Below are 25,349 nucleotides of genomic sequence, written 5' to 3' on the forward strand. Positions count from 1 at the left end.
TAGATAACTTCTTGAAATTAGGGCTTTTTGTTGAGTGTGAATCTCTCGCGCCGCCGTGGGGCCGCCCCCGCGGTTCTCGCGCTGCCGCGGGGCCGCCCCGGGGTCCCGCACGGGTCCACCCCCAGTTCCCTCCCCCCCAGCGGGAAAGGAGAGAGGGAGCGTCGCCGGCGTAGCCTTATGCCCTCGTGAGAAAGGAGAGAGAGGAGAATTGAAGCCTCGAAGTACACAGAGGTTTGCCGGTCTGGTTTGGGGAGGGGGGGGGGTACCAGGCAGGCTGTGGGGTCCTCGGACTGGAGGGTGGTCAGGTAAGTAGTGCGTGGGAAGATATGAGGAAACACGGTGGGGGGAGGACAAGATCAGGGTGGATAATAGTTTCCTCTGGGGCTTGGAGATCTTGGTCGGGCTGGGGCCTGGAGAGGTCCTCGAGCCCTAGGTGGATACAGTGGCCAGAACAGTTTCGCTCGTTTGTTTGTTTTTGGTTCACCCGTGGCTACTGCCCAGGTTTGGTATGTCCTGGATTTATTTGTTACATCCTGTAAGGTTGGTCAGGACAAAGGGCTGATCCTGGGTGCTTCCCTGGGATGAATATAGACAGATGGCAGAAAACTAGGTAGTGTAAGACTTGGCCTAATCGTTTTTAATAGTAAGAATGCAGCCTGTATACCCCTATGTGGTTGCGAGCTATGCTGGCGATGGTACATGCCTTCGGTAGGGTCGCCCATGCCAGACAGGTCAAAACTGTAGGGTCGGATACAATAAATCTGTGGGCAGGATGAGCTCATTAGCCTTCTGGCAGTCATCCTAGGAGAAGGACAACTCTAATCCCAAACCCGGGCAGATGGAGCTCGTTTAGCCCTGTAAGGTCATCCGTCTAAGAGAAGGTCACTCTAATCAAACCTACGTCCTGAGGACCTCACTGCCACCGTTCAAGCTCGCTCGGCCCTGGCAGATGAGCCTCAGGATTAAAGGGTGGGTTCAGTTCCGCGCATACTGCATCTCACCTAAAAAATCCATTGCGCAGGCTTGAAGGCTTTACCCACATGCAAAAAGTCCTGTAGCGACGGGTGAGGGTCGAAACGGCAGGTGAAAGGTGCACTGGGAGCCGCAGACTCAACCCTGCATGCAGGCGGTTCAGGATATTGATCATTTGAGACTGACCGGAGATGACAGTCTCTTGAGGCAGCACCATGAACGACCAAGCAGCCTTTTCAAGGACAGCACTGCTTGCTCCACTCGGAGAGGGGCCTAGAAAAGGTGGCCTAAACAAAGCTCATCTCCACTTTCACCCGGTTGGTTAACCGCAGACCAATGGGCATCTTCCTCCAATGCGGTCGCACAAAGACCAAAAGACAAAGGCACGCACCGGCCTCCAAAGGTGTACCTAAATTAACTCTAGCATGTTGGAACATCAGAACCATGCTCAATTCTGCGGATAGCGGACGTCCTGAGCGTCGGTCTGCCCTAATTGCTTACGAGTTGGCTCGTCTCAACATAAACATTGCCGCTCTCAGTGAAGTTCGCCTTCATGAAGAAGGCAACCTCAGAGAACATGGTGCCGGTTACACACTCTTTTGGTCAGGCAAGCCCAGAACCAAAAAACACCTCTCAGGAGTCGGCTTCATGATCAAAAACTCCATTGTTCCTAAACTCGAAAATCTGCCGACAGGTCACTCTGACCGCATTATCTCCCTACGCCTTCCACTAAACAACAAGCAACATGTTGTCATCTTTAGTATATATGCCCCAACTCTCCAAGCTGACCCTGCTGAAAAAGATAAATTTTACACTGACCTGCGCCTCCTTACCCAAAAGGTTCCTGCAGACGATAAGATCATTATCCTTGGTGATTTCAACGCCAGAGTAGGCAAGAATTTTGAAGCTTGGAAAGGTGTATTAGGCAAGCATGGTGTTGGAAACTGCAATGATAATGGTCGACTTCTGCTAGAATTCTGTGCAGAGCAACAACTCACCATCACTAATACTATCTTTCAGCAGAAAGATAGTCTGAAGACAACCTGGATGCACCCCCGTTCTAAGCATTGGCACCTCATCGATTATGTCCTGGTGCGACGGAGCGATGTCCGCAATGTCCACCACACCCACGTGATGCCCAGCGCAGAATGCCAAACAGACCATTGGCTGGTGCGCTGTAAACTCAATTTCAAGATCAAATTCAAACCAAAAAGGGGCAGCATCCCAAGGAGAAGACTCCAAGTTAACAATCTCCAATCAGCCACAGTAAGAGACAGTTTCCAGGCAAACCTTCAAACTAAACTCGATAACATTCCCACAGTTTCTGCAGATTCCTCTCCTGAAACAATCTGGCACCATATTAAAAACACCATCCTGCAATCCTCTGAAGAATCCTTAGGGTTCTCCCTCAAGAAGAACAAGGACTGGTTTGACGAAAACAACCAAGAAATCCAAGACTTGTTGAGGAAGAAGAGAACCGCCCACCAAGCACACCTTGCACTGCCATCCTGTCACGCAAAAAAACAGCCTTTCGTCTTGCATGCAGCAAGCTCCAACAGAAACTCCATGACATCCAGAACAAATGGTGGATCGATCTAGCTGAAAAAACTCAATTATGCGCAGATACAGCTGATCACAAAGGTTTCTATGAGGCCTTGAAAACAGCATATGGGCCTACATACCAGGTACAAAGCCCTCTACTCAGCGCTGATGGTCAAACACTTCTGACAGATAAAACCTCCATTCTGAATCGATGGTCTGAACACTTTCAGACTCTATTCAGTACCAACCGCATAGTCCAAGACTCAGCAATTCAGTCCATCACACAACAACCAGTAAAGTATGAATTGGATACTGCCCCCACTTTAGGAGAAACCCTCAAGGCCATACAGCAGGTGAAAATCGGCAAGGCAGCTGGGATTGATGGAATTCCACCTGAAATCTGGAAACATGGGGGCCTTGCACTCCACACCAAATTTCATGAGTTCGTGGTGCACTGTTGGGAACTCGGCGAACTACCATCTGACCTTCGTGATGCAGTCATCATCACCTTGCATAAGAAGAAAGGAGTCAAATCTGACTGCTCAAACTATCGTGGTATTACTCTGCTCTCCATTGCTGGCAAAATCCTGGCAAGAATACTCTTGAACAGACTAATACCCACTATAGCAGAAGGTATCCTTCCTGAAAGTCAGTGTGGTTTCAGAGCCAACAGGAGCACCACAGACATGGTATTTGTCCTCAGACAACTGCAAGAGAAGTGTAGGGAACAGAACAAAGGTCTCTATGTAACCTTTGTCGACCTCACCAAGGCTTTTGACACTGTGAGCAGAAAAGATCTGTGGCAGATTTTGGAACGTTTAGGTTGTCCCCCCAAGTTCCTTAAAATGATCATCTCACTCCATGAGGATCAACACGGCCAAGTCAGATATGGCAACACACTTTCTGAGCCCTTTTTAATTAAGAATGGTGTGAAACAAGGCTGCATTCTTGCTCCTACCCTATTCACTGTCTTCTTTAGCATGATGCTCCAAAGGGCCACAGCAGACCTCGATGATCAGGACGGTATCTACATTCGATACCGTACTGATGGAAGCCTATTCAATCTAAGGCGACTGAAGGCCCACACCAAGACCTTAAACCATCTTGTCCGGGAGCTGCTTTATGCTGATGACACCACCCTTGTTGCCCACACAGAAGAAGCCCTGCAGCGTTTAACATCCTGCTTTGCAGATGCTGCCAAGCTCTTTGGGCTGGAAGTCAGCTTAAAGAAGACAGAGGTCCTCCATCAACCTGCACCTCAGGAAGTCCCCCATCATCCCCACATCACCATTGGCCAATCGGAGCTCAAATCAGTCCAACAGTTTAATTACCTAGGTAGCCTCATCTCCTCAGATGGTAAGATCAACGGAGAGATAGACAACAGATTAGCAAAGGCATATAGTGCTTTTGGAAAACTCCACAAAAGAGTATGGCGTAATAAACACTTGAAGAAAAGCACCAAGATCAGTATTTACAAAGCCATAGTGTTGTCGACTCTCTTATATGACTCCGAATCATGGGTCATCTACCGCCACCACCTGTGTCTCTTAGAACGCTTCCATCAACGCTGCCTCTGCACAATCCTAAACATCCACTGGTCAGACTATGTGAGCAACACATCTGTTCTAGAGCAAGCAGCTATCACAAGTATTGAGGCCATGTTGCTGAGAACACAGCTGCGATGGGTAGGGTACGTCTCCAGGATGAAGGACCACCGCCTCCCTAAGATCTTGCTTTACGGTGAACTTGCCACTGGCTGCCGCATGAGAGGAGCCCCGAAGAAAAGATACAAGGACTCCCTGAAACAACACCTCAGCCTTGGCCATATTGATCACCATAACTGGTCTACTCTGGCCTCAAATCGGGAGACCTGGAGACACACCATCTATAACGCAGCTGTCTCCTTTGAGAACGCACGCAGGATCACCCTCGAGGAAAAAAGGCAACGCAGAAAGAACCGTGCATTGCAGAATACACCATCTAAGGAATCTTTCTGCTGTGCCTTTTGCAATCGGATATGTCTGTCACGTATTGGCCTCATAAGCCACCAGCGTGCCTGTAACAAATGTGGATAGAGCCTTCCCAAATCTTCGTTCGCGAAGCCTAGCCATGAGAGTGTGAATCAGATTTCAACACCCCAATTTTACCAGTCAAGAAGCCAAATGGAACACATAGGTTGGTTCAGGATTTAAGAGCAGTAAATAAAAAAGCTAAAACATACATGCAGCTGTTGCAAATCTATATACCCTCTTAACAATATTAAAAAAAAAAAAATCTAATTTGGTTCACAGTATTAGACTTACGGGATGCCCTTTTTCTGCCTTCCCTTAACACAGGAAAGTCAAAGGATATTTGCCTTCAAGTGGGAAAATCCCACCACAGGAAGGAAAACTCAGCTCATTTGGACAGTGTTACCTTAAGGGTTCAAATTTTTTCCCATAATTTTTGGGAATCAATTAGCTAAAGAATTGGAACAATGGCAGTCACCACCGGGAGAGGGTGTACTTTTATAATATGTGAATGAAGAAGCTCTACGATTGCTAGAAGCTGTACAACTCCCCTCTCAGGTGGCAATTATGCACTGCCAAGGACACCTGAAAGGTAACACTGTCCTGGAAATAAGAAACAGGAAAGCTGATGGAGAAGCTGAATTAGCTGCTGCAAGAAGTAAAGAACTACCAGTATCAGCTTTAGTGCTAGAAGAACTAGACACAGATCAACAGGTAGAATATCAAGAAACAGATTATAAGTGGATACATGAAAATGAAGGTAAGCTGTTGGACAATGGGTGAGGTTAACTAAAAACAGGTCCGTTAATATTATTAGAAAAATTATTGTGGCAATTTGTAAAATCAGAACATGATAAAACTTACTGGGGCTTAGACTCACTCTATTAGCATTTAAGGACCAGAGTGGCAGGACCAAATTTATTTACCACAGTAGAGCAAGTCACATCCCAATGTGAACTTTGTCTGAAATACTGGAACAAAAATACACGAAGGGGTAATAAGCAAAGGGCATTTCCCAGGTGAAATTTGGCAAATTAATTTCTCTGAGCTCCCTAGAAAAGAGGGGGGTTCTGTTATCTCTTAGTTTTGACTGACACATTTTCTGGATGGCCGGAAGCTTTCCCATGTAGAACAAATGAATCAAAAGGAGTGGTTAAAGTCTTGTTGAACGAGATTATACCATGGTTTGGAATGCCTAAGAGCATCTCTTCAGATAGAGGTTCACACTTTTGTGCACGAATTGTACAAGCAATAAGTAAAGCACTAAAAATCAATTGGCAACTGCATATGCCCTACAAAACACAAGCAAGTGGGCAAGTAGAAAAGATGAATCATCTCATTAAGCAACAAATTGCTAAAATATGTCAAGAAACAAATTTTCATTGCTACCAAGCTTTACCTATTGCTTTAATCAGGCTAAGGGTCAAGCTGAGATCAAAAGAGAAACTGAGTCCATTTGAAATTCTATTCGGCAGACCCTATATGATGCAAACTGTGAATAGTGAAGCTTTAGATCAAATTGGTAATTAGTATGTATATGATTATGTTATGGTTATAGGGAAAGAGTTGCAGAAAAATGCTATGGTGGTGTTAGAACACCAACCCAAACAACCTGACAGTAAATTGCATCCATTCAATCCTGGTGATTGGGTATATGTTAAGAATCTTTCAGGAGAACTACTATGAGAGAAGTGGGATGGACCCTACCAGGTGCTGATGACCACCTTCACAGCAATCTGGGTGAAAGAGAAACCCACGTGGATCCACTACTCTCGAGTCAAGAGGGCTCCAGAGGAAGCATGGACCTCGGGAGAGAAATCATCTACTCTCAAGCCTTCTCAATGCTACCTTCGGACTGATAAGTACATTGGTGTTAAATCAAGCTCTTGCCCAGAACTCATTATGGTCTCAGGCCTATAATGGGGTCTCTGGTCTATTATTTCATTTACAACCAGATCTTCCGCCTCAGCCAGCCCAAATGAACCAATACAATGCATCTGTTATTGTCCTCCAAGGAACAGGGGTACTGAATAATTGGTAAAATCCTGGTACCCCATACGATGCAAGTGTTCGAATAGGAAAAATTGGAGAACGAACTCGAGTTGGATGCAAAGCGTATAAACCACTCTCACAGATTAGATGGTCACCCAAAATTGACATTACTGTACGGGACTCTGTGAAAGTATTTCTTACCTACCTGTTTGACTACAGAAATGTAATTAGTGGACATGCATTTGATTCTGATCAGTGTTGGCACACCTTCACTCTAGATAAATCAGTTTCTGTGATGTGTCAGTGGACATTCAGGGAAGGAAATATAACCAGGAGATTTATAATTAATGCTTCATCAAGTATTCCAACTATCAAATCTCCTACCACCCCACTGACTAAGACCACCACCAGTTCTACAACTCCTTCTTTAACCTGTGAGAGTGTCCACAATTTAACTTTTGCTGGACCTTACGTAATTAGACAATCAAATGAGCAGAAGCTACTGTTAGATCCCACATATTCACTGAAAAGAGTTCAAATAAACATTCATGTCAACATATCACAGATACAGAAAGACTGTCAGCCCTATATTCAGCAAAGTCTTAAGGGCTGGAATGCATGGTTTGGCACAGGATTAGGTGTATTAAACACTATAGGCCAAGAAGTGTTAGTGAATAAACTAAGTGCCATCACTTCTGATTTGGGAAAACTCAAAGCCCCTTTAAGATCATCTTTGCTCACTGTGGCAGAAACACAATCATTGGCAGTCAGATTGTTGACATTAGTAGCTAATCACACTGTGGAAGATTTTACCAAGATTGCCGACTATGCTGGCAGCATCCATAAAAGGTTTGCACTTGCGATTCAATGTCTCCAAACTCAACAACAGGTACAATCTGTAGCTGCAGGAATATTAAGAGAAGGAACTTCAGGAATACTGCCACAAGAGATAAGAGAAATAATAGCTAGAAACAGCTCCACTACACAATTTGAGAAAAATTACCAAGCGTGGTGGCAGTTAGTGAACTTCACTTACAATCCTCAAACAAATTGAAGCCTATGTACTCACTATCAGTGCAGCCAAAGAAAAGATCATCTTTCCTATCTTGACATTAGGAGCCATACACCAAAATGGAATTGTCAGACCCATAGACCATAATGTTTGGGCAAGTTACGATCACACCAAGAAAAAGCGGCAGTCAGTCAGTACTGCAGCATGTATTCCTAAAGACAATTAGGATATATCTGTGAAAATGCTGTAGTAGAAAATGAAGATTTATGCTTAGATACTAAAAATAGCATGTGTACCTTTGAGATGCTTCCCCATGCTAAAGCCCAATCACAAGTCTATTATGTAGGAAATGGATGTGCATGTGGTAGGACCTTTTGTGTTAATTTTACCATAGATGCTTGTCATGAAGTAGCGAATGGTATTAATTTTTGCATATGTAATTTTACTTGAATCATAGGCTGTGACTTTGATTATATTGTTCCAGTGACTACTAGACAACTGATTGAAGCTGATTATACAATGTATCATGATGTACCGACATTGCAGATAGGAATGAACATTAATCTTTTTTAAGCAATGCTTAGACATTCTGAAGTAAAAAAACTGGTCCAGGAAGTGAACAGAACGACTCAGTGAATGCTCTGGCATGTAGAACATAACACTGAAAGTATAAGGACCATATTGACAAACGTAGAGCAAGTAGGAGAACATCACTGGTGGGACATCCTTACAGGGTATTCCCCCACAGCAACACAAATGTTTCACTATTTGATACATCCAATATTAGTCCTAGTAGTAACTATAATTCTGCTATCCCTCTTAAATGTTCGACTGTGATACGGATTGAGAATCATAGTCAAAAGGATGCAGATAATGTGGGCAGTGATGCATACCTATCAAAACCCATTAGAACTTGATGAAGGAATTCGTAAGTTATAAGAAAAAGAGGGGACTGAAACAGGAGCCAGGCCTAAAAGAGTTAACTGAGATATCTTGGCCTGCTAAGAAACCGCAATATCTGTTTTGCTAGAAGAACATTTTAGGAGCACTGGTTAATATCATGTTCTGTTCTGCTCACTGGACCAAAGGCCTTATTATACAAAGAATAGAAGTAGTACACACACAGTAATAAATTAGGTATAGACATTTGAATAAGATCCAGAAGGCCCAGAGCCAGGATTTTGCAAGCTTGAAGAATTCACGTCACCTAATTGAAGAGGTCAAATTGAGGAAGACGTCCATGGCGACCACCAGAGGAATGAAGGCTTGAGGAGAAGACCCCCACAGTAGAAGACTGCGCATGTCTGGAAAGACACTACCCAGAGACTAGCCTGCTTATTAATATGTATAATAAATGATGTAACCATGTAAGTAAAGTGTATAAAATGGCTTAGTTTTGCACTTGCAAGTCGAGCAAGTTTGTCCAGCATTAGCTGGTTTGCTCCCAAGGTTGAACAAATACCTTGCTGCTAAAAGATAAAAAAAGTCTCTGAGCAGTTTCTCCGACCGAGTTTTTCTGATTCACTAGCCAGAAAGATAAACAGGCTGCCAGCGTACTGAAAACATAAATCTCCAAGCTCTGCCGAGGAAATAACTAAGGAGAGAAATTCAAATCAAGATGTATAGGCAAATGAAGAGGGACAGAAAACTAGAAAACCATCAGCACCCACTTTCTTTTCTTGAATTACCTGTTCTTTGTTCATGTACTAATTGACTTTTTTAGTCTCTCAATGTGTGTGTGCATAAGATATGCAACAGATTGTTTAATGTAATGAAAGCCTGAAAAAGACAATCCCTGCCAAAGAGAAAGGAGAGCAGACTAAAAAAGAAAAGTTGCCTTTTCACATTTCTGTTAATTCTTGTGTTAACTCTAGTATTTGTCAAATGTGTTTTTGTCAGCTCACAATGTTTACCATGTCACTGTGTATGTGTGTGTGTGTGAAAAAACGAACAAAGTTTTTGCTGAGAGAAAAAGGAAAAAGAAAAGTAAAAAGCTCTCCCTTGAAAAAATTCAGCCTTCCAGGGAGAGAAATAGAGTGTATTTCGCACTGTAGAGATGGTCTGTTGCTTGGCAGCTAAACAAGAACCCAAATCGCCCCCCTTTTTGTTTACAATACCAATTTCTCAGGGAGCTGGGAAAGGAATAAAACTCTCCTGCTTTATAAAAACTGTAGCTTTACAACCTTCTGATTAGAGAAAGAAATTATCTTACAATTTCATAACATAGTCTTACTAACTGTTTTTTTAAATTATTCATTTAAATAGCCTAAATTGTTTTAAGATACATGCGTAAGTAAGGTTTTTAAAGTTCTTCCTCAGTGGCTACTGATAAGACATTCCACAGTGTGGGAAAAGCAGCTCTCACCAGAGCAAAGCAGAAATAGTAAACACAGCTGCACCTATCTTCTCTCTCCTTCCCCCCCTGCGCAAACAGCTATGTAAACATTCTTTTGTTGCTTCTGTATTTTACAGACAGGTTTTTAAAGATTATTGAAGAACCTTTAAAGTAGACTTATTTAATAGAATGCCTAACTCCAAAATATCTTATTTGACAAAAACAGTTTTTGCCAAAGAAGAAAAATAAATAAACCGTTTCTAGCTTGAAGTTTCCACCTTTGTGAGGAGAGAGATAAGATCTAAAGAGATAACACAGAGAATTGCCTAACAAATACACGGCTTTTTAAATCTAAACAGTTGCTCAGTAAGTGAATAGAGAAAATCAAAACCTTTTTTACCTTTTAAAGCAATGAGCAAGAAACAAAACTATGTAAGGTTTTTCATGATGCCTTAAGACCCTTTTAGTTTTTTTTGACTTTGCTAATTTTTATAAGCTTTATGTGTAATTATAGTAGAAGTAGATTTTAGAAGTAGCTATATTGTATTCCTCACCCTTTAGCACCCTTTAGTTTACACATTCCTCAACCCTCCTACCCCATTCCATGCTCCCTGTATCAATCCTACCCCTGAATTCAGTAGAAATGTTTAGTCTCTTGTCAAGGCAAGGCCTATGCTGTTTACAGAACACTCATATCTTGGCCTGAACAACAGAATAGAGTCAAGAACTGGGTGACTGTGTACCCTTTGTGCTCTGAAGATGGTGATGGTGATGAAGAGAGGGTCGCAAAATGCACCCCAGACTCAATTCCCAGGGGGCGGACCAGAGCAAAGGCTACGGGGTGGACACACTTGGGATTGGACAGATAGTATTATAAAATGTAACATCTCAGGCACAGCGGGCACGCATCCTGTAACATCTATGCCTTAGCACAAATTAAACCCTTTCCTTATCTCACCCTCAATTAACTGCTTCTGAGTTTTTTCTTTAGCATCAGCTGAGCTGACATCATTCGATAATCTTAATTTTTCTATTCTCTTCTCCATAAAGCATATGCCAGAAAGACTGAGAGGTAGAAATTGTTCCTTAATTAATTTTTTTAATGCAAATTGTTGCTAAAAACCAATTTAGATGCTTTCAGTACTGTGAAGCTTTCTAAGAAAAAAAAACAAAGACTATAAATACTCTTTCACCCAAAACTATTTTGCTAAAAAAGATAACAATACCAATAACAAACTCAAAATAGAACACAACTAATTATTAATTATAACCTTGCATTAATTCGTTTTGATTTATTATATTTGGGAATTCAAAAGACAAATTCTACCTTGCTCAGATTCTATAAATTACAAATATACATGATTTGAAAAGTAACTAAAATTGTCTTAAATTGCATCTATTCTAGTCTCTGTGCTAAGCAATGGAAGTGAGTAACAACCTTAGACCAAAGCTGCTGCTTTCCCAAGAAGCATCCCTAATTCCCTAACATGCTCCTATAAGCAAACTCCTGGTTTAAAGCAACCTAAATGCTAAATAACACTGCTTATATCTGAAACAACGTGATTGTTCTCCAGTTTCATTCTTTTACATCCAGAGAGACAGAATTCTACTCTATAAATTACTGTAAATCCTCACACTAAAAATGACAAATACGTTGTCCGTGCTTGACGATTTAATTAACCTTCATGACAAAGTGTGCCTCCTCCAGAGTTAAATATCAGCAACTCATGTCCACCTAATCTTCCTAATGTTGAAAGAGAACTTGCAGACTCAAAAGCAAGAGCATTAGTTAAAGACAAAAGAAAGACAAGCACAACTTTAATGAACAAAGAAGATTTACTATTAATAATCATTTAAAAGAACTGCGCGCTTTAATACCCAATGGCCCGAATCTACGCGGGGATAAAACAACAATCTTAAAAGCCTCAGTGGATTACATCCGTAAACTACAAAGAGACCTGCAGTGCACAAAAGAGCTAGAACATGCCATCGACCACCTGCAGTTCAGAATACAGAAACTTGAGATGCAAGCTCAAGCATATGGACTGTTCCCTACTCCATCCACAAACCTTTACTCCCCTGATATGATCAACACAGTCATCAAACAAGAGCCTGTGCTGGACAATTACACCCAAAACATGATGCCGCATCACGCAAACTTGTCCTGCACCATCACCACCCTCGACCTCACTGACAGCACTGTCACCTTCAGTGACAACCTTGGGAATGTAACTGAACCAACTGGCACTTACAGTGTTCCTGTACAAATGAGATCTAGACTAGAAGATACCCTAATGAATGATCAATATTAGAAATACTGTTCAAATCCCAAACTGTATGTGACTTAATAATAGAAAAATAAAAGAGATAAAAATATATTTTATCCAATCATACAAATGAACTCTTATCCATGGAGCTAACATAAAATGAATATAGCTCTAACCAAAGGGAAATAAGAGACTCCTTAAACATTTTTAGTTCAATATTACTAGATCACCCTTACTGTAAAAATCCTCTTGAAAAACCTTCACCAGAAAGCACAGGACTGAAATCAAGAACTCACAAAAGAGACAAAAAAGACAATCAAAAAACTTCTCGGGTAACTGATGAACAATTGGCAACGTGGCTTAGTGAATTTCTAGATGAATTTATAAAGAAATATGGCAGTTTAATACCACTCTGTAAAAAAGATGTTCTGAAGAAATTAGAAGAAATCTTTAATGAAGATTTCTCCCATAGAAAATCTTTTATCACGAGAGAAATAATGAAATATCAAGAAAAACATCCAAAACCCTCCACTTGCAATTTCCAAATCTCCTATAATAAACATATACTGGATATAAATGATTTAGCTGCACTGGAAGGCCAAAACTGGCTGAATGACCAAATAATTAACATGTATGGTGAACCTGAAAAAATTCATTTCTTTAACAGTTTTTTTCATGGACAGCTCATAACCAAAGGATATATTGGGGTAAAACGATGGACTAAAAAGGTAGACTTATTCAAAAAGACTCTCTTATTAATTCCTATTCACCTGGAAGTCCACTGGTCCCTTGTTGTTGTGAACATCCCCAGTCAAATTATTTCATTTTATGATTCCCTAGGCATTAATTTTCAGTTTTGTGTGGAAAACATTCAACAATATTTGCTGACTGAAGCAAAGGAGAAGAAACACCCCAAGTTCCCTCAAGGTTGGCAAACTGCTGTGACAAAATGCATTCCACGACAGAAAAATGACAGTGATTGTGGAGTTTTTGTGCTCCAATATTGCAAGTGCCTCACCTTAGACCAGCCTTTTCAGTTCTCCCAAGAAGATATGCCCCGAGTGAGAAAAAGAATTTACAGGGAGCTGTGTGAACACCAGCTAATAGACTAATAAAATGCAGCCAACCTAATTTATCTGGCATTTCTGACAAATTGCAGCTAGTGTTTGTGTACTTGAATTTCTGAAAACTTCCAAGAATTTTGAGCAATTCTCAGCTGAGTGGTTCGATCACTGTTGTTACCTCAATTTTTTGATAAGTTCTTTAACTGGCAGAACACTGCAGAGCTGCCATAGAATATTCCTGCTGTCACTTTAATTCTCTCCTGTTCTCAACATGCCTATAGACAAAGCATACAACTAAAGCCATAAAACTATAAATTTAGTGCACCTTTGAGGTATAACTAGAAACAACACATACGAGTGAATTTATCTGAAAATATAAAGATGTATGGTGTGTTTTCTGAAGCAACGATACTTTTAATGATAACCAACAATAGTCATAGCAATAGAATTTAAGTTATAAAACAACTTAAGTGCATTTCAATTAGAAATTAAAAGTGTAACAGGCATTCCTTTTTATGTTCTTTTGACTTGAATATGTAGAAGTTTCTACCTCACTCATGGAACAAGCTATTATCAGAAAAACATTTTACGCTTTTAAATACAAAAGGGGGAAAGAGACTATATATGCGCATAAACAAAGGTGAATTCAGAATAGATCTCATTTAAGTTTATTAGACCTTATATTTCTTATATTCCTTCCTTTTCAAACCAGGTACAGTTGGTAAATGTGACTGCCCAAAAAAATGACAAACTGGAAAGTACATAGGCAATAACTACTTGAAATGTAAAATGTGTAATTGAAGTGTGGAAGTGTAATAGAAATTCCAGTTGTGTGTGAGTGAAGAATGACTGAGGTGGCCACCGATGAATGATTGAAGAAAGATTGTATGAGAGAGAGAAACTGTATAGAAATATATATGTGTCCAAACTTAAAAATATTTTATATTAGAGTGTTAAGACTTTAAGAGAATGTTACATAAATCTGTCAGACTATAGTGAATCCTTATTTTAAACAATAGATGAACTCTCTAAATTATTTCTTGGTAAAATATTGTTATCTATCCTTATTGTAAAATGCTGTATTTCTTTTTAACTTTGAATCAGGGGTTGCCAATGCTGATGCCTTGCTTGATCAGCCTGTTGCAAAGGGCCCTGCAACAGACTGTCAAAGCCATCTTTGCGGCATAAAATAAAAAAAAAGGGGGGAATTGTCAGGGTTGACAGCAAGCCTGTCAGCAGCCTGGCATTTATCAACGAAGCAGTGAACATAAACTGGATTACAGTACACCCCTGAAAAGAAGAGAAGACAGCATGAAGAGTAATGTGGGCAACTTTCAGAAAGGAAGAAGATGGAGGACAGAAATGGACTTCCTGTACTTTCTGCAAGTCATCATGACTCGACAGAAGCTGTGTCAGCCAATCCTGATTTATTTATACATGAAGACACCAATGGTAGATTGACATGAATATGGCCTGGTGTGTGTGTACATGAAAATACCAATAAGTAAGCTGACAAGTATATGACCTGATCTATGTGTACCAATAGCAGGATGACATGTGTATAGCCTGATATATGTTAAGGGACAAGTGGTACCCTGTTCCGAGCTCTGCCTACGTATGTTCTGTACTAATGAAAAGATAACAGAAAGGACAACTTAGTAGTCATGAATTAGATAGAATGGACATCCAGGGAGATAAATGAGCTGAATCGGGGGGTTTCACAAGCTCTCAGTACGTAGTCAGGAAAAGTTGAAAAGTTCATGACGAAGAGGAGTGAAAGAGACGACCCCCTTGAGACTGAAGGGCCGGAACGACCACCAGAGGACTCCCCAAAAGGATGACTCTGCTTCAAGCTCTGCCTAAACTCTGCCTATTATGAATATGATAATTAGATTGTGAAATTAAATGAATATGCATATATAGATGTTTCAATCACTTGTGAAAACTGTATAAATTACCTGACTTTTCACTGAGAACTTCGGAGCTAGTTTGTGCAGCATTAGCTGCCTAGCACCCCAATGTTGCTCGAAATAAATACCTTTTCTGCTTAAGGACCCAAAACTGTCCCTGAGTAGTCGTATTTCTGCCTTTTTGGCATCACTTTGCCATATATTGCCTACACTTCCCTTGCCTTAACTTGCTTTTCATTGCCTACCTGTCACCTGCCTGTCTTTGCAAAGTCATCCCTTGCTTTGCTTTGCCTAAACCTCTCTTGCCTTACCCTGTACTTCCTACTCCTCAATTGCCTTGCATTGCCTTGCCTGCCCATCACCCGCCTTGCCTTGCCTGCCCCTCCTTCACCTGGCCTTGCCTTTCTTTTCCTGCTTGCTCTATGACTTGCATTGCCTTGCCCTACCGTGGCTGGCCTTGTCTTGCCTTCCCATCACTGGCCTTGCCTTTCTGTGGGGTGAAGTCACAGCCCCACAACTGAAGTTTGAGGGTTTTGGGATATTACAAAGTGTTGGGCTGTTTTCCATGGGAGCAGTGAAGCTAACTAGATAGTTCCCATGGACACAGCCTTAAGCTGTGTGGTTGAAGTGCAGGTGCGCATTCCTCAGTGTTTTTGTGGAAATATGTTTGTGTTGTGTGTGTGGGAAAGTAGAAGTAGGAGAACCTAATAAAAGGCTGCCTGCTGCGCTGAGCTGGCAGACATCTCTTTGTCTCTCTCGTGTGTGTTGTGTGTCTTCTTCCCCCCTTGGACCGAGGCCCTTCGACAGATACCCAGCGACAGTTGGTGCCCCGGTGGACCAGAGGAACAGAAAAAAAGACTGTCGACTATTGCCTGGGTCCTAGGGGTATCGCGGCCGGAGGCAGGTGAGTGCTGCAGGGCGAGGTGCAGCAGGGTCTCGGTACTCAGGAGCTGAATAGCAGCGGGGTGCCCTGCAGGACCCGGGTCTGATCGTTTTCTACACCTGCAGACAAGTGTTTCTGCCGCACTTGAGGCACGAGTTGCCTGGGAAGCCTGGGTGCATCTGGCACTTGGTAGGGCGCAGGTGAGCTCCTGGGCACTTCTTCCTAGTCACCATGGGGGCAGACCATGTGTGCAAACGACAGGCGTGTGTTTATCGCCTGGAAAGCTTTGTTACGGCGTTTTGGTGTTAGATCGACGAAGCTAAGTTATGTCGCTTGTTACTTTTGTGTCTTCGGACTGAGAGGGAGGCTGCTTTGCCTGGGAGGACATTAGAGTGCTAAAGAAGAGGGGCCGGGCGGAGCCGAAGGGAGCCGAAGTGGGATCAGATGTTGCGGAGCAGCGCCGGGACCAGCCGAGCGGCCCCGCCAAAATGGATGCACTGCTAGCGACTCGGCAGCACTTGTCCAAGATAATCAAGGACAGCTACGGCATGGATGTGCGACTGATGGCCCGGGAGACGATTTTGTGACCATAGTGGCTGACTTTCACCTTCAGGAGCTTTTTACGTCTCCTTCGGACGGTACCGCGCCTGTGTACCCGGCGCTGGGTGCCTGCACAGCTGTGTCTGGTCCGCCCGCTGTGGGTGCCTGCGGAGCGGCGCCGGGTCCGGCTTCGGCGCCGTCGAGTCCATCTATGCCCGCGCGGGCAGCGGCAGCCGTGCTGCGGCCCCAGCGGCCGCGGCTCTGGGTGCCAGCAGACTGGTAGCAGCTGCGGTCCCAGGCGCCGGTTCCGGGCGGAGCGGCCCCGGCCCGGGCCCTGGCCCCAACCCCGACCCCGGCCCCGGCTCGGAGCGGTACACCCACGCATGCGCTGGCGGCGGCCCCGGCAACGGCGGCCGCGCGCCTCGGCGCGCCGGACGGCGAGGGGCTCTGTTTTTCCCCCGCGCTGCCGACAGCCATGGTCCCGAGCAGTGTTGCGGGGGGGTAGCGGGCTGGTAGTGGCGGCCGCGGTGACAGGCGGTGCAGTGGGGGGGCTGTCTGTGTTCTCCCCTGTTTTACACTCCCCCCCGAGCCTCCCCCCCCCCCTTCCTCCTCCCCGGAACGTGTCCATCTGCAGCCGTTCCTTCCCTCCTGTGTATCATTCTTTCTCAGCAGACCATGTAGATAACTTGCGACATAAGGAGAGCAAAGGCAATTTGACCTCTCTTCCTGATTTTTCTCCGAAAGACCCAACCTCTATTCCCACTCCTCCCCCTCCCTCCCTCCCTCTCCCCCGTCCTCCGACAAGTGCTGGTGAAAGCTCCCTTAGCGAAGCAACACTTGCTTCCAGGGGGGCCGAGTGCTCAAGAGAAACAGGAGACGCAGGGGGGGCAGAGGGCGGGAAGAGGTGAAGAAGGGAGGACAAAATGCAGCAGTGGTTCTGTTGCCATTATGACAAATAGAGTGTCCTTGCTCTATGAAAAAGGTTGAAAATTTTCGAGGTAACATCCTGTCTGTGATAAACAAAGTCTCGAGTTTCTATAAGTTTCGAATAATAGTTTATTATATGGTAAAAGCAAGCAGCCGGCTGGGTGACAGAAATGAGACCAGTTTCCCAAATCTGCACACCCCTACTACAGGGTACATTTAGTATTTATCTTAGCTACTTCATGCATATTAATTATATCATATACATATACATTCTACAGGTTTTTGCTAAGTATTTAATATATGGGTTTTCTTACAGCTAAAGCTAAAAGGGTTATCTCTACAACCAGTCATAATTCATGCATTCTTGGACGAACAGGCGTCTAAAGATTTAAAGTTCTACTATATTTTATCCTTAGGATAGTAAGGAGGTTTTAGGCCTCTTGACCTTGTGAGGGTCTGTTTTATTTCTTTATGGGGGTGTAATTAAGTTTTACAATCCGTTTGTTTTATTTCGATGTAATCACCCATTTGTTCCACGAATCACAATTATTTATATATCACAATTCCCTCCCCTTTTTTATTATTAACTTATTGATTCGTGACTTTTTGATTTTTATAACATTAACTTTGTATATTTTGTCTTATTTATTGTATACAGTAATAGAGTCAAAAGTTTAAAAAATGTCTTTAAGTTTCCATTTGTCGGTTTATGTCTTAATTTTATTTTAAATTTTCTGTTGGTGATGTTGTCTACGCAGATCTTGGCGTTTTCTTGACTTTGGTGTAATGTATTTAAGGAAGTTGCTTTTTTAATTTTGATTGCAGTTCGTGTAATTAGCATCACTTGATATAGATTTTTCACTGTGGCTCCAGGGATTCACCTGTAAAAGATCTTACATATATAATCTCTAGGTACAACATTATGAATTGGCCTCTCGAGGTTATAAGCTTGTTTCGAGGATTAGCTCTTTAACATTTCTAAGTTGTTTTTATAAATGTACAATATAATTTTTAATAGTACTTTTATCATGTTTCTGGCTACATTAGTTTGACAAGGATACGCCTCAGGTCAACCTGAAAAAGTGTCAGTGAGAACAAGTAAATATCTATACCCTCCTTTTTCTGGGTAGTTCTAAAAATCGATTTGCCATTTCTGTCTTGGATAATTATTTTTTCTATTTGTCTTAGTTGAATTTTGTTATGTGTCTCCTGTCTCACAATGGTATAGAGATTTCGTGTTACTATATTTTGGCTTAGATATCTGTATAGAGCTTCTGCTCCTAATGTGTTCTCTTACGTTCTGTTAAGTGTTCATGAAATAGAAGAGGATATTACTAACTTACCCTGTGGTGTCTTGACCCATTTGTTTTTCTTCTATTTTTCCTCTTAAATTCTGGATTAACTTTCAGTCTTCTTTAGAGTATCTAGGCTCTGTCTTTGACTACTGAATTTGAATTTTACTGTCAGGGATCAAATACTGGATTTTGCTTTCTTCTGCTTTTACTGCCCTTTTTACTTCCGATCATTCATGGCATTTCTTCTTTCAAGGCCAGTAACACCCTTTTTGGTAAGCCTTTCGATACATAATAGCAACTTTTCTGGCAACTGAAGTGTTATAATCTGGTTATTTTCCGAGTTAAGGTATTGACAAGGAGGGCTCTTGCCTTTATTACTTCATTTATCGTGGTTATTGCATATCTAGCTTTACGTCCTCTTTTGTAGACGAAATTTTTCTGTGAACCAGAAGTCTTTAGCATCTTTCAGGGGTTCTTCTTTCAAGTCTGGTCGGCTTGAGTACGTTGCTCTTATTGTCTCTAAGCAGTCACGTGCAACTGTATTTTTGGTGGCTTCTTGAAGAAAAAGCTGGATTGATTATTTTGGTCAATCAGTGTGGCTTGGTACTTCAGAAAGCGCTGAGGTGAAAGCCAATGATTTAAATCAAGGGCTGGAGCCCTCATTAGTTTTGTTTTAGCTTATGAAAAGCTTTGTCAGTTTCTTTACTCCAAGTGAGTGTGTTGGACTCACCTTTATGAGCTCACACAGGGGCTCCACCAGAAGTCCATAGCTGTAGATCTACAAACGACATTATTTGGTCCCTCGGAGCAATGTTTGGAGCTCTTCCTTCTCTGGTGGCCAAGGAGTCCGGCAGACAGCTTCTTTCTTTGCTGTTTTTAGGGTTCGTTGTCCTGCAGCGACCTTGCAATTGAGGTAGGAGACTTGTTGCACAGCTCTTAGTACTCAACCAATCTGAGAAAGTTTAGCATGTGAACAGTTCATTCAGTACATATTATTTTGGATTTTCTTTGTCCTGCAAGGATTTTCTCATTCAAAAGCGAACAGTGATTAACTTTTCAGGGCTCCAGGCCAGGCAGAAGAAAGCCTCCTTTAGATCCAGGACAGTAAACTATTTTAGCTCTGGTGTCAATTTAGTCAGCCGTGTACATGGATCTGCAACTATGAGGTGCAAGCCCCCAGCCATCTCATTTATTGCTCCAAGATCTTGCACTATTTTATACTTCCCATGAGGTTCCTTTACTGGTAAGATGGGAATATTATATTTTGATTTATATATTTTTTAATAACTCATGTTTAATAAACTTTTCTATATTGTGTTGAATCCTTTCCTGATTCTCTATTTTAGGGGATATTGTTTAATCTTTATTGGCTGTGCCCCTAATTTAACTTTTACTTCAATTGACAATGTTATTTTTGCTCTTCTTGAAGTTTTCGAAGCTCATACTTTGATCCGTTACTACTTCATGTATGCTGCTTGAACTTTGAGTCTCTATTAGGGCAAGATTTAAAATCTCAATCAATTGCTCCTTTTTACTTTGAATTTTATTTTGTTCTGTTCAAATTTAATTTCAGCTCTCAATGGCTCTAGTAAGTCTCTTCCCAGTAAACAAACTGGTGAGTTTGGCATGTATAAGAATCTGTGGATTTCAAATTACTTTCCTAATTTGTATTTTAAAGGTTTCAAGAAATGAGCTTTTTCTGTTTGACCCATGGCTCCCCTTATCAATACAAAACTTACAGCAGTGGGTACTAAAGTTTGATTAATACTTAAAATACAGCTCTTGTATTGATTAGAATTATGCTTCCTGATTTTTGTTCTTTTAGCCTTTTTGTATTGGGGATCTTGGGGCTATTTACAGCCTTTTAGGATTCAGCACAGCCCTTCAGGATTCGGTCTAGCCCCCCCTTTCCCCCACCCCCGGGTACAAAGGAGTTAATAAATTCTCTCCCTGCTCCCTTTCCCCAGGATAGCTGTAGTAATCAGGAAGTATAAAAGGTTGTTAAACTGCCAGGACAGAATATTTACAAATCAGAAGATAACAAAAGACGAATATAATAGTCATGGTATTATCTAGTGTTCTGACAGTATTATTCAAAATTGCACTTCAATTCTGTATATGCATCACTTTTTGGAGATTGGTATTTGTTCATTTTCGCACAAAAATCTTTTTCATCCATACCACCTCCAGTCCGAGTTTTGGTGTCTTTGCTTGGTTACCAGGTCTGTCTGCTGAAATGAACTTTTTATAAAGACTTAATTTCCAATATTATTGCTAACCCATATCAAGAGTAAAGCAGTGGTTCCCCTTCTTATTTCACTATAGCCCTCCCTTTTCTCATGTTAGCTTGTTTAATGGGTGAGGATCTCTAAAAGTGCCAAACTTGAGACACAGGTAAGCAAATTAATCCATTTTATCACTTGCAAACACATATCAGCTCCTCTAAAATCAAATTTTTAACAGTAAAAACCTCACAACGCTTTCTTCTACTACATTGACAAACACAACCACAGACTCACTACAGCAGGGTTTCCAACACAGCATAAATCAATCACTTTCTCTCCTCCTCTCTCCTTATCACTGTTAAATCTTCTCCAAATTTAATTGCAAATATGGGTGAAGACATTCAACTGCATACATATACATACTTTTAGGACCTGGTGTTTGTTGTTCTAAAGGACAAAATATATTACAGAAATAACTTTCCTCTTCTCAAGTCACCAAAATTAAAGTTATAGACTCTCTTGTCCTGCTCCTGCAGGACACCTCTTCAGTTTTCCTCCTTCCCCCCCTCCTCCCGCTCGGGGAAGACAGAGAAGCAGCAGCCAAGAGCCGAAGCTGACAGTTCACTCCGCGGTGTCTCCGGGGTGTGTGTCGGGAGGGGACGCCGACTCTGCGATGGCACACAGTGTCCCCAGCTCGTGTGCCAGGGCAAGGTAGATGACTCAGCACGGGCAGGTCGCCGGCAGCCGGGCTGAGGAAGGATCTGGCGTTGGTGAGCTCGGGGGGTCCCGGCAGTGTGAGCCCGCTCCTTACAGAGATCTGTCTGTTTATCACAGGGTTTGGGGCACTGCTCGGACGGTTGCTGGGCTGATCCCAGCGTGTTTTACGTGGGTTGGTAGTGCAAAAGGGAAGGTCTAGTCATTCTCTCCAGTATTTGAAATAAACTGCTAAATTTAAACTTGTTTTTTTGAGAGGTATTGTGAATTTTTTTTTTTCTTCTTTGTTTTAATCACTTTGATTGTAGTTTTACTGGCTTTATAATTTTGGGGAACTTTGGTTATATCTTTTCGATTAGATTCAGTCTTTACTATAAATTTATATTTTTCACCTTGAGGTTTCAATTCAGTTTTGTCAAGAGCTGGTTACAGTGTGTTATTCTTGCAAAATAGAGCTCTTGACACTTTTAATCTCATTTATTTTATTCAAATAGTTTCAAGTCCCTCTGTCTTTTCAGACAATTTCTTTTTAGATGACCTTTTCTTTTACAATAAAAACATTTTACTGCCTGGACTCTTGAAACAATTTGTTGGGGTCTGCTTATATATATTTTTTGGGCTTCTCTCAGTAAGTCTTTGAGCTCCCCTTTCTCCCATCCATCTAATTTCTTTAGTTCTCTTTTAATATCACTCCAGGCATAATTTATAAAGTGGACTTTCAACAATATTAGGCCAGCTGGTGTATCAGGACTAATGCCTAAATATTGCTGTAAATTTTTCTTTAGTCTTTCTAACCAGGTAATAGGGGTTTTATTTTTTTCTTGCTGATCTTTAAATGCCTTTTTGACATTTTTCTCATGGGGAACAGCCTTTCTGGTTCTTTCGGGCAAGGGAGTACAGTACTCAGTCAGGGCTGAGTTACATTCCCAATCGAGTCCTAAGAATTTGTTTAATTGTTCAGCTACTCCCAAGAGGTCTTCCATCAGTTTCCCTACTTCTTTTGTTGTTTTTAAACTTTTGTCTTCTTCACCAGAGCTTTCCTGATCTACTAAAAAGGTTCTGACGTTTCTTAGGGCTGTCTGTTTTTTTCTTTGGGCTTTAGTTCTTTTGGGACTTCCATACCCTTGATTTAACAGGGCTGTGAGGTTTACAGCTGAGGGGAGTTGTGGAGAGGGAGGGGGAGTATTTCTTGGGGCTGTGGGAACTACAACCGAGGGAGTTTGTAAACAATAAGAAGGGTTATAGGGGAGAGGTAAGTTACCTAGTAGTTCCCATTTCACTTCTTTTGATCTCTTTTCTATTGGCCTTTCTTGGGTTAACTTACTAATATTCTCAATATCTTCCCAATTTGATATCATTACCCCCAGAGGACTGGTAGGGGTAATATCCAGCAATGCCTGCTTGGGCAATGCCTGCTTGCTCCCTTTTCTCTTGGGGCTGCCTTTCTTACTGAATCCTTGCCCCATACTTTTCCGAGGTCCCTTCTAGAATCTCTCCACCGACTCTCTGGGATCCCTTCTAAACTCTCCCCACTGACACAAAGGTCTCTCCTTAAGACTTTCCACCGACCCCAGAGGTCCAATCAGCAATTCTCTCGCTTCGCCCGGTCACTGGCTGTTCCGTTCGCACGGGGACAGAAGCGCAGTTCAAAGGGCTACCGCAGTCCCTTGGCAGCAAAGCTGCGTCTCATCCACTCATCCACCCCGACCTCTTACCCGCCCAACCAGGGAATACTCACAGTCCATTGTTCTTCCCTGGGTCTTCGTGCACGAGAATTATGGGCCCTTTTTGCTGCAGCAATCCGGGAGCAATCCTTGCTTTTACCATATAACCATAGAACGTGTTACTCCAGTCCTGTGGAAAATTAGACCCGAAATAGGCCGCTGAATTCAGCGGGGGCCCCCCTGTTTCGAGTACTAATTAACCCAGCAGGGATCGGAGAACATCATGTCGGGAAAGTCACCAATTGTGATAAACAAAGTCTCGAGTTTCTATAAGTTTCGAATAATAGTTTATTATATGGTAAAAGCAAGCAGCCGGCTGGGTGACAGAAATGAGACCAGTTTCCCAAATCTGCACACCCCTACTACAGGGTACATTTAGTATTTATCTTAGCTACTTCATGCATATTAATTATATCATATACATATACATTCTACAGGTTTTTGCTAAGTATTTAATATATGGGTTTTCTTACAGCTAAAGCTAAAAGGGTTATCTCTACAACCAGTCATAATTCATGCATTCTTGGACGAACAGGCGCCTAAAGATTTAAAGTTCTACTATATTTTATCCTTAGGATAGTAAGGAGGTTTTAGGCCTCTTGACCTTGTGAGGGTCTGTTTTATTTCTTTATGGGGGTGTAATTAAGTTTTACAATCCGTTTGTTTTATTTTGATGTAATCACCCATTTGTTCCACGAATCACAATTATTTATATATCACACTGTCCATTCCCATCGTATTTGTCTTTTGCATGGGGAGCTGTATAAGATTTGCAAGTTAATATTAGCAAATATGCCTTAAATTCCCTTTAAGTTACGAGACTGATGAGAACTACACAGCCAATAACTGCTTGAAATCTGTGTGTGACTGAGGAGAGTGTTTGAGGTGGCCACCTGAATGCATGAGTGGAAAAAGACTGTGTGAAAGAGAAAAGCTATATGAATGTGTAACTGTGTAAACTTACAAATACTTTCTGCCGGTGTCAAGATTTTAGAGATGTGTAACATGATTCTGTTGAGCCATAGTGACTCCTTATTCTGAATGGTATATGAATTCTTCAAATTCCCACCACGAGTAATTCCACTCTTATGAAAACTGGTGAGGTTTTAGTTATTTCAAGACTAGCCCTGTCTGACTAGCCATATGATTAGGACTGAAATTAAATAAGAGGTTCTTACACAAATTTGGTGTTCTATTTCAGCCTTGTTTCAGAGGCTTATAGAGGTTAAATCTCAGGTGGAGCCTTTCCTCTGGTGCTGTTCTTTTTTCATGTGTCATGCTGCCCATGGGCTGTAGCTGTGTGGGCTGTGCAGGAGGCAGTCGTTTAAGCTTTTCTGTGTTTTCCAGGGTTTAAATCAAGGGTTGTCCATGTTGCTGCCCTGCTTGATCAGCTTGTTGCGGGGGGGCCCTGCAGACTGTCAGGGCCGTCCTGCGTCCTTTCTCAGAAACATCAACAGCGTTACAGATAGTGTGTCTCTAGGCCTTCTGATTGGAGACCAGAGTACACCAGTTATGTTGATCAGTGTAGCCAGGGCTGCGATGTCGTTTCAGGGAGTCCTTGTGTCTTCTTTTCGGGGCTTCTTTCATGTGGCAGCTGGTGGCAATATTCATTGGGGAACAGCTAGTCCTTCATCCTTGGGATGTGCCCTGCCTGTGGCAACTGTGTTTTCAGAAAAATGTCCTCAATGCTTGTGACTGCTGCTTGTTCTATACCAGACATATTGGTCACATAATCTGACTGGTGGATGTTTAGCATTATACGAAGGCAGCGTGGGTTAAGTGCCTTGTTAATCAGCCGTTCTAGTAGCACGATTGCAGGATTTGGGGATTTTTTGTTCATGTTGCAGTCATTGATGCTAACTGTATGAGGCAGATTTGTGCTATGGTCTCCACACCTTATCCTTCAGTGACAATTCCTAAAGGGACACGAATAGCTCA

General features: G+C 42.1%; 1 protein-coding gene and 1 pseudogene across 1 annotated transcript; both read left to right on the forward strand.

The window, feature by feature from the left end:
- Window positions 1-11,501: 11,501 nt before the first annotated feature.
- LOC135404754 (microphthalmia-associated transcription factor-like) lies at window positions 11,502-12,174 on the forward strand (the record flags this gene model as incomplete). Its single annotated transcript, XM_064639492.1, is given in 3 exon segments — window positions 11,502-11,547; window positions 11,550-11,651; window positions 11,654-12,174. Coding segments are annotated over 3 exon segments (669 nt in total), but the record flags the coding sequence as incomplete, so codon positions are not given.
- Window positions 12,175-12,266: 92 nt separating this feature from the next.
- LOC135404755 (sentrin-specific protease 5-like) lies at window positions 12,267-13,418 on the forward strand (annotated as a pseudogene).
- Window positions 13,419-25,349: the final 11,931 nt, after the last annotated feature.

This window comes from Pseudopipra pipra, chromosome W, assembly GCF_036250125.1.
Source record: "Pseudopipra pipra isolate bDixPip1 chromosome W, bDixPip1.hap1, whole genome shotgun sequence".
Taxonomy (NCBI): domain Eukaryota; kingdom Metazoa; phylum Chordata; class Aves; order Passeriformes; family Pipridae; genus Pseudopipra; species Pseudopipra pipra.